This window comes from Rhinolophus ferrumequinum, chromosome 2 (assembly GCF_004115265.2).
Source record: "Rhinolophus ferrumequinum isolate MPI-CBG mRhiFer1 chromosome 2, mRhiFer1_v1.p, whole genome shotgun sequence".
Lineage (NCBI taxonomy): Eukaryota > Metazoa > Chordata > Mammalia > Chiroptera > Rhinolophidae > Rhinolophus > Rhinolophus ferrumequinum.
Genome location: NC_046285.1, coordinates 60,939,189 through 60,948,651, shown reverse-complemented (window position 1 = coordinate 60,948,651; position 9,463 = coordinate 60,939,189). Strand labels below are relative to the sequence as shown.

Genomic DNA, 9,463 nt, shown 5'->3' with positions numbered 1-9,463 from the left:
TGCAATTACCAGAATACTCAGTGGGGAAAATGAAGTGAGCGTGAGCAGCGTATGCTGGGATGTGTATTTCGGGTAGGGCTGGATAAGGCCACTCCTACCCTTCTTGTCGAAGGTTCTCGAAGGCATTCGGTAGTTGTAGTTTTGCTAAACTTGGAGAGCTTAAAATTGTAAGCGTGAAGTCTGAGGGTCTGACGGGATTTGTAGTCCGCGCGGGAGTCGGACGCGCACGCGCACGCGCAGCTGAGGCCGGGGCGGGGCCGGGGCACTGCGGCGAAAGCAGAGGCAGCGGGCAGGCAAGCAGGGGGCGGGCGGACATCTTGGAATACGGAGAGTGGCCGGGCGGGCGGAGCAGGGGGTCCGCGGACATCAGGTGAGTTCGAGATCTGGCCTTACGGGGTGAGGCAGGTCGCCTGCCCCGCTGCCCGGCTTTGCCCTTCCCTGCACTGCGCTACGCGGAAAGCTGTCCACACCCAGGAGTGGCCTCAGCCTTCAGATCTCGGAGGGAGCTGAAGGCGGGGCGGGGGCGCCCGGGGCGCAGTTGCAGGGCAGGCGGGGAGCGGCGCCCTCCACCTGACCCGCCCGGCGCCTCCCGTGAGAGGGAGACCCACTGGAATCCTCCCAGATCCGGGGCGCCACGCGGCTCCCCCCTCCATGGGATCGTGACAACACCCCTACCCCTCGGCGCCTCCTCTCAGCGCAAGGACAATTTCCCAAGCCCCCAGGACAGTGACACCCCCTTGTGCCGCCTCCTTGGAGTGTGACAAGGCTCCCACCCTGCGGCACCCCTTCCTCCCAGTTGACAGACACCCGCGGCTTTTATTCCTCAGACCTGTGACAGCCCCGCACCCCGTGGAATCATTTTCTTTTTTTTCTGCGACGTCTTCCTACCCAGGGGAAAAGCCCACCACCTCCTCATACCTCTACACCTGAACCCCAAAGCAGGCTCTGTCACCCCATTGTTCCCTTATTCACCACTGCCAGTTTCCCCCACCTCTTCAAAGCCCTGACCTTTGCCATACTGAAACTTTCCTCCAGGTGCCCCCACCAGCCCCGCTGCTGCTGTGGTACACATGTGCCCACCTGAGGGTACTGCCTGGCGTTGCTGCCAGGCTTTTCCTTAACTAAATATTCCATTCCTGTCCGGGGCCTCCCCTCTGCTTCTCTGTGCCAGAGCTGCCTACCACTTGATACCTGTGAACCTTTGCCCAGGGCTCCACCTCCATTTTGCCTTTCCTCTCCCAGCCTCTTTGGCGCTGAGAAATGGGATGTGTCCACCACCTTGACAGACCTCTCACTGAGTCTGGGAGACTTTGATAGCCACACGAATAGGATTTATTTTACAGTTTAGAAAAGTCTGCTAAACTCCCCCTGTGCAATTAATACCAGGGCTAACCCAGGAAATCTAGAACTAAATTAACCCTTTTTGTTCATGCAAACAGTCTTAGTTTGACCCAAATAATTTGGATAAATCAGGCATCCTGTCCCTTGCTTGTAGGCACTCAGGCCAGGAGTGAGTTGTATTGTGGGTCTGGAATCACAGAATTTCAGCTGGAAGGATCTCTTAATTTTATGTACCTTCGTCTCGCCTCCCGGCTTATTTTTATTGTACTTGGGAGCTAAGAGAGAGCCTCCCGTTTTTGAAAGAGGGGGTGGTCGAAAATAACTAATAAGCAGCTTGGGTCATTGAAGTTAGTAGGCCAGGGCTGAGGCCTTTCCCTTCTGCTCTTTTGCCTACTTATCAGACTGCCTGGCAGAGCCTAAGGCCTCCCTTCTTTCCTCCTCCCCACCACCCTGCACACCTTTTCTTGGAATGTTTAGACTTCTGTGAATTAGAGAGCCAGAAGTTCAGGCCCTGCCTCCTTCCCAGAAGGGTACTAGAGCCTGAGACTGCTTCTAAAGCTGTGCCTGGGGGCCCCAGGCCTGAACCTACTGAGTAATTCCTACCGCCATTCCTGCAGCCGCAGGCAGGCCTTAGCAGTGACTCACTGGTGGGAGCCTAAGTGAGTCTGCACAGGAAGGAGCTGAAAAGGATCCATGCTGAGCTCGGCTCTGTGAAAAGGGGAAAGGGGCTACTATGTGGGCTCAGCCCCAGGAAAGGGAGGGTTAAAATGGCCTTAGAATCCTGGGCCCAAGTCCCTCACCATTTCTTCCTCCTTTCCAGTGTGGGATAAACAGGAACTGGAGCCTGGCTAAGGGGAGGGGCATGCCTGGGAGGGCTGCAGGGACACTTACTGGAGAGTTGAGTCAGGGAAAAAAGCCCAGACTGTGACCTGCACAGCCCCACAGGGGACGCAGGAAGGGTTTATGAGGCCTTCCCTTACCCTGTCCCTGCTTATCCTAGGTCTTTTCTCAGAACGATGGGCCTCGCAGACTGAGCTGCCGCCATGATTGGAGGTTTATTCATCTATAATCACAAGGGGGAGGTGCTCATCTCCCGGGTCTACCGAGATGACATCGGGTGAGTCCCCTGGCTGAGCCAGCTGTGCCCCCACCTTCCCAGCCCTCCTCCCCAGCATGCAGGGCCAGGTCTGTTCCTATCAGGCTTGACTTGACCACTCCCACCCCCTGCTGCATCATGGAAGCTCAGCCAGTACAGCCTGACTCCCATGAGGTCTGGTGGTACTGGCCTGGCAGCCAGTTGCTGGCCACTAGACGGGACCTGTGGAATGGCGTGGTCTCCGAAGTCTTAGGAGCTCTGGCCTTTCCGGCCTCCTGTTTCCCTTAGTGGGAGACCTGGTAGCTGGAGATGAGTGCTTTCGCCTGGTCAGGTTGATTCCTCCTTTGAGGAAGAGGGAGATCTGTTTCCAGTGGGTGGAGTTAGTGGCCAGGCTGGAGGTACTAATCCATCTAAGTCTTGCTGTCAAAAGCCTTTCTCACGGTGAGAGCCCTCACTGGATTCTTTTTTTCTTTTTTCATTAAAGTTTATTGGGGTGACAATTGTTAGTAACATGACATAGATTTCAGGTGTACAGTTCTGTATTACACCATCTGTATGTCACATTGTGTGTGGGTTCTCTCACAAGCCTCTCCAGGCTGCCTAATCCTCTCCCGTTCTCACTCCCTTTCTCAGAAGGAGGCAGGCTGCTGACTTAGCTGTTTCAGTTCCTCTCGGCCATTTCTGGGGGAGAGGTTGTGAGCAAGCCTGAGGCAGCCTCCGGGTCACTGAGGGGCAGGTGGAAGGGCAGGGAGGCCATGCTGCCCTTTCTGGCCTATCCGAGTAGACCTGGAATCGCTCCTTATTCTGGGTCCCTCAAACCGTAACAAGGAGGCACAGCTTTGCTTCTCCTTCTGCCCCGCCCTGCATGCCGCTGCTCTTTCTTGACTGAGAGCATGTCCTGGCCTCAGCAGCTCTAATGAGATTAGGCTCCTCTGGTCTGTGCTGCCGTTCTTCTTCTCCAAGAGCTTGGGATGAACAGTTACAGAATGCGTCTGCTGCAGGGGCCCAGCTCCTTGGCTCCTGGCTCCCTGGCTGATGAGCTGGTGTGACCTTTATGGCTTTTGTCCATTGGCTGGTGGTGGGGCATGAGCTAGAGTTGTAGCAGCATCCGGCTTGCCTGAGCCTGGCTGACTACACCCAGCCGTACCCTCCTCTGGCCCTGGATGGATCTGGTTAAGCCAGGGCCAGGGCATACACTGTCCTGCATGCTTTGCTGTGCTCTCTGCTCCTTGCCTGTCGCTTGTCTGCTTCCCCCTCATGGTGTGTGCTGCCCACCCAGTGTGTTGTGTGTCTAACCCTCTCTCTCGTTGGTGTCACTCTCCTCTTCTTGCTGGCGTCATTTCTCTCATCCCATCTCATTGGCTGCCGTAGCAATAGGTAAGCGGCCTGTCAAGCTGCCGCCCAGGCACAGGTGGGTGGGGGGGCCCTGCCCCCCCATCAGTTTTCATTCCCTGAGCTTGCCCTGGAATTGGATCCTGGACAAGAATGGGTGACCCAGCTCCCTGGTCCCTTGGTGCTTCTCCCTCAGATTAGAGCTTTCTCTAAAGTCATGCTGGCTTTGTCTAACTTCTAGGGGAGCCACCTTCACCACTGGTGGGAATCACTAGTGGGAAGACTGGAGAAGAAGCACGATCTCTTTCTCATGTGGGCCTGGGCTCACTGAGAAGCTAGAGAGGTGGCAGCTGGGAAATTGGGGCCAGGCCTGGGAGTCAGGAACATACCTCCCTACACCTGATGGACTTCACTTTATTCAGGTTACATCTGTCCTCCTGTCATTGGGTTTCAGAGTATGAGTCAGACTTCAGCAGTGAAGTGGGGGTGCTGGTAGCAGCTGTACTGGATCCCCATAGAGTGAGGCTTGCCAGTGCTGAGCAGCCTGTGTGCACCCTTTTCCCTCAGGAGGAACGCAGTGGACGCCTTTCGGGTCAATGTCATCCATGCCCGGCAGCAGGTGCGCAGCCCTGTCACCAACATTGCTCGCACCAGTTTCTTCCATGTTAAGCGGTCCAACATCTGGCTGGCAGCTGTCACCAAACAGAATGTCAATGCTGCCATGGTCTTCGAATTCCTCTATAAGATGTGTGACGTAATGGCTGCGTACTTTGGCAAGATCAGCGAGGAGAACATCAAGAACAATTTTGTGCTTATATACGAGCTGCTGGATGGTGAGGCTGGCGGAGTTGGGGGCCTAGGGTGCGGATGAACCTGGGGGGCCTCGCCTGGAGGTGGGAGCACATCTGAGGCGCCAGTGTCCTCAGAACTTTTTCTGACTATCTGGTCTTTTGAGCCCTGAGAAGTCCAGTCCAGATCCAGACCTGAGAGCTGCTCCGAAGTGGACCAGAAATAGGCCAAGCTAGTGCGTGGAGGTGGGGAAGACCAAAAGGTCTTTCGGGGGCTAGGAACCTGGCAGGGATTTGGAGGCTGGGCCTCCTGTGTAAGCCCGTTTCATCCTCTTACCTTTGTGGTTTGGGCTTTATTTCACTGTCCTCCCAGCTTTCCATCCCAACAGCTGCCGCAGAGCCTGGAGGAGGGTGAGATATTATAAGCCCTTCGGGTTGTTACCTGCGTTTCTCTGTAGTCTGTGATCTAAGTGGACAGAGTCCTTCCACCTTCCCAGCATCTGTTTTCTAAGGCTTAGGGCTTCTTGACCTTTCACCCACCGGCCATGTGACTCTTCTGCTGATTTTCTTGATTTGAAAAAATCTGACATTTTAATTGTTTTCTTCTGAAGCACAAATCCCAGAGTAAATACTACAAAGCTGAAAGACTTTGCTGCAGATGACCCCCCGCCTTTTGGAGCTGTGCTGGTCAGACATGTCCAGGCCAAGGGCGGGATAGGAATGAAGGAGCCTGCAACTTTTTCCAGGGGCTGATGGTTCCCTTCCTTTTGCAGAGATCCTAGACTTCGGCTATCCACAGAACTCAGAGACAGGCGCCCTGAAAACCTTCATCACCCAGCAGGGCATCAAGAGCCAGGTATTCAAATTACAGCCACAGTCAGGGTGGAGCCCAGCATCCCTTCATCCAAGCTGGCCTGAGCCTTGTCCTAGCTGACTCAGGCGCCTGCCTTTGACAGGAAGTGCTGGCCTGAGCCTTCTGCCATGACAGGTCTATTTTGCTCTGTGTGGTCCCCTCCTGACTCAGGAACAGCTGACTCAGCCTTTCTATTACTGGGAATATAGCTCAGTTTCCTTCTGTACTGGGGGGAGGGGGAATGTGGGCTGCTCTGGGGGCCTGTCGTTCCTCAGGAGGAGAGAGCTGGGCCCTCCTGTGGGATCCAGGCTCATAGCCTTCTCCTCCTTCTGTTCTGCCTGCCTCTTCCCGTCTGTGCTCCCCTCCTGTTTCCTGTGGGCTCCTCCCTGGCCATGGCCTCCAGCATCAGGTAAGTTGTTCTCTCAGCTTCCACCGTCACAGCTTTGCTCCATTTTCTCCAGGCCCTGTCCCATGGGGCTTGTGGGGAAGATGGGTTCCAGGGTGGGGACTAAAAGGGGGGGATGAGGGTGGAGTGGGAATAGAGACAGGATGATTGAAGGTAGAGAGGAGTGATGCCATTGCTGTTTGTCTCTGTCTCCATGCAGACAAAAGAAGAGCAGTCCCAGATCACTAGCCAGGTGACTGGGCAGATTGGCTGGCGGCGGGAGGGCATCAAGTATCGCCGGAACGAGCTCTTCCTGGATGTTCTGGAGAGTGTGAACCTCCTCATGTCCCCACAGGGTGAGGGCCCTCTTGTGATGAAGCTGGAGAGGGGCTGGGACAGGGTCCTGGTCCTGACTCAGCTGATCCATTTATCTGTATCACAGGGCAGGTGCTGAGCGCCCATGTATCGGGCCGGGTGGTAATGAAGAGCTACCTGAGTGGCATGCCTGAGTGCAAGTTTGGGATGAATGACAAGATTGTCATTGAGAAGCAGGGCAAAGGCACAGCTGATGAAACAAGCAAGAGGTGCCTGAGGCAGGGGAGCTGGTGGGAGAGGAGGGTGGACCTTGGAGGGCTGAGCGGGCCCTGGTAAATCACAACTTTCTTCTGGACATCATTTCTGCAGTAATCCAACAACCTCCCTCTTCCCAAGGGTGTGCTTGGCTGGTTGCTCTTGACATCTGAGACATTGCCCTCATACTCAGAGAGTAAGCCCCTTTGTAAGCCCCTTTGGTCCCCAGGACCAAGGCTCTCCTGTATAGACTGATGGCCTCTGCCCAGTATGCCTGAAACCTCTGGGTCCCAAGCAGCTTGCAAAGCTCCCACTCATCCCTAACTCTGGGGCAGGGACCCCTGAGTCAGAAAGCTGCATCCTGGCAGCTTTCCATAGTCTATAGTGGAAACCTTGCCCAGGTTCTGGCAGCCTTTGGGTGTGGGGTAACCTCCCAGCTCAGTTCTCTTCTGCCACTCTCCTGTACCAGTGAGGAGACTTTCTGCCCCTTCTTGCAGCGGGAAGCAATCAATTGCCATCGACGACTGCACCTTCCACCAGTGTGTGCGACTCAGCAAGTTTGACTCTGAACGCAGCATCAGCTTCATCCCACCAGATGGAGAGTTTGAGCTCATGAGGTGCGTTTGGGGTGTGAGGAGGCGGGCTGCTGCTGGCAGAAAGGGGGCAGAGAGAGGAGGACAGGCTCTGCTATGCCAACCTTGCTCCCCACACCTGAAGGTATCGCACCACCAAGGACATCATCCTTCCTTTCCGGGTGATCCCACTAGTGCGGGAAGTGGGACGCACCAAGCTGGAGGTCAAGGTGGTCATCAAGTCTAACTTTAAGCCCTCACTACTGGCACAGAAGATTGAGGTAAGGACAAGGGACGTGGGGAGGAAGAAGCATTTGTCTGCATGAATAAAGGCAGCTGATGCCTGGGCTTGATAGCGCCCCCTGACAGGTGTGTCACTTCTAGGTGAGGATCCCAACCCCACTGAACACGAGCGGGGTGCAGGTGATCTGCATGAAGGGGAAGGCCAAGTACAAGGCCAGTGAGAACGCCATCGTATGGAAGTGAGTCTTCCCTGCAGAGGCCCAGCAGGGCTCAGGGTGCCTTGGTGTACCCTTTTTTTCAGTTATACCTTTCGTCCCCTGAGTGGGTATGGGGTGGCAGTGAGGGTGGGGGTGGGGGGGGCACCTGTCTGCTCCAGGAGCCTCTGCTTATGCTCTCGCTCCTTATACCTCCACGTGAGTGTGCACGTTTGCACTTGCGTGCATGCATACATTTATTTATCAAGATGCTTTAACATTTGCCCTTGTAATGTCTGTGAAGTAAACAGAGAGTAAGGGATGGCATGCCTATGTATCTAAACAGAAACTATAGCCCACAGTGCTAAAGGGATAGCAGACCCAAGGTTCCATAGCAAGTGGTTATCAAGGTCCTCACCACATTTCCTTGTCCTAGCACCTCCCCTGAGCTTCTGGGTTCTCTCCCCCCAGCCCCTGGAAATTCCTCTAATCTACCAGGGGTACCTGCTGCCCTTTGCCCCTGTGTTCCCAGGATCAAGCGCATGGCAGGCATGAAGGAATCACAGATCAGCGCAGAGATTGAGCTTCTGCCCACTAATGACAAGAAGAAGTGGGCTCGACCCCCCATTTCCATGAACTTTGAGGTATGGCAGAGGAGGGGCTGGACCCATAGCATGGTATGCTAGGAAAGATCTTAGAGATCATTCAAATCAACCCCTATACCCTTACCACGTGCAGATGAGGAAACAGGCCTAGAGAGAGGAAGTGACTTTAATTCATAGACCCATTTCCTCCCGCTCCAGGCCTCCAACCAGAAATTGTTATTCATGCTAACAAAAATATTTGACTTTTTTTTGGCTTGTCATAAAATAATCTTTGGAAATTTTTAGATTGCTTGGATACCAGATAAGACAAAGTTTACTTACAGACAGAAAAATGGGCTGACTTTGCTTTGTGCATGTTAGACATACAATTTTCTCCACCTTATTTTTTAAGTCCATAATATTGAACAAGATGAGTATGTTCCAAGGCAGGTCTTGGTTGCTCCTTCCTGCAGATTAAAGGAATTCATTCAAGTTATCATAGGGAAGGCCTGACTTTAAACCCATGTGATTGCTAGTTACTGCTTTCTTCTTTTACTAAAGAAGGACATTTTACTAAAGAAGGTCCTCTTAAGAGGACCCCTCACTCCCCCAGCTTCCCCTAGCGTCTTTCAGGACCCCAATCATTCAGACCCCTGTAGGAGACAGGTGAAGCAGGGCAGAACTACAGAACTTCCCAGAGGAGAGTGGCTGTGAGAGGAAGGCCACATTTCTAACAAGCTTCCCCTTGCCCAGGTGCCATTCGCGCCCTCTGGCCTCAAGGTGCGCTACTTGAAGGTGTTTGAACCGAAGCTGAACTACAGCGACCATGATGTCATCAAATGGGTGCGCTACATTGGCCGCAGCGGCATTTATGAGACCCGCTGCTAGCTGCCCAGTAGCAGTTAGCCTGCCTCCCCACCCACCCTTTTCCACAGGTCCAAGTGCCCCACCACCACCACACATCAGTGTCGCCTCCCTCCTGCTTTGATGCCTTCCCTTTGCATCAGCCCGAGTCTAGGTCTGGCCCAACCACATCGTGAGTGGGACTGCTGGAGCCGTCCCTCGGCTCCCTGGGCAAGGTGGTTTCTGGGGCTCCTGCTTCTCCATCCATATGTCTGCCCTGGCCCAGTGCCAGGCTCTGAGTTCCGTGACCAAAGCCAGGTGGGCTCCCTCTCCTCCCCTCCCCTGTGGCCACATCTCTTGAGGGGGAGGGTTGGCTGTCCCTCACCTCAGAGCTCCCCCAATGGCCAGTAACAGATCCCCAGCCCTCAATCCCTACTCTGCTTTGGGATAGTGTGAGCTTCATTTTGTACACGTGTGACTTCGTCCAGTTATAAACCCAATAAACTCTAGAGCGGAACTGCCGGCTAAGTGTTGATGTGGGAGCTCCATGGGGAGGAGAACTGGTGCGACTGCGCTTCCCCTGTCTTAAGGCTGCTTGCTTTGAGTAGGATTTTCTATTATGAGCTCTCTCAAGGCTCTTCCCTTGTCTTGGTCGCAATTGT

At 54.3% G+C, this 9,463-nt stretch overlaps 1 protein-coding gene across 4 annotated transcripts; it reads left to right on the top strand.

Annotated features, from left to right (window-relative positions):
- Positions 1-241: 241 nt before the first annotated feature.
- On the top strand, positions 242-9,318 carry AP2M1 (adaptor related protein complex 2 subunit mu 1). Of its 4 annotated transcripts, XM_033088078.1 has the most exons (13): positions 242-370; positions 2,342-2,458; positions 3,809-3,814; positions 4,337-4,602; positions 5,331-5,413; positions 5,814-5,819; positions 6,016-6,151; positions 6,238-6,379; positions 6,863-6,982; positions 7,083-7,218; positions 7,322-7,419; positions 7,907-8,018; positions 8,712-9,318. In XM_033088078.1, exons 2-13 carry the CDS (start codon positions 2,385-2,387, stop codon positions 8,844-8,846), a joined length of 1,314 nt encoding a protein of 437 aa, XP_032943969.1. In that variant the 5' UTR covers positions 242-370; positions 2,342-2,384; the 3' UTR covers positions 8,847-9,318. The 4 variants fall into 4 exon arrangements, with proteins under 4 accessions (XP_032943969.1, XP_032943987.1, XP_032943978.1 ...); XM_033088096.1 differs by lacking the exon at positions 5,814-5,819; XM_033088087.1 differs by lacking the exon at positions 3,809-3,814 and having other exon boundaries at positions 243-370.
- The last annotated feature ends 145 nt before the right edge of the window (positions 9,319-9,463 follow it).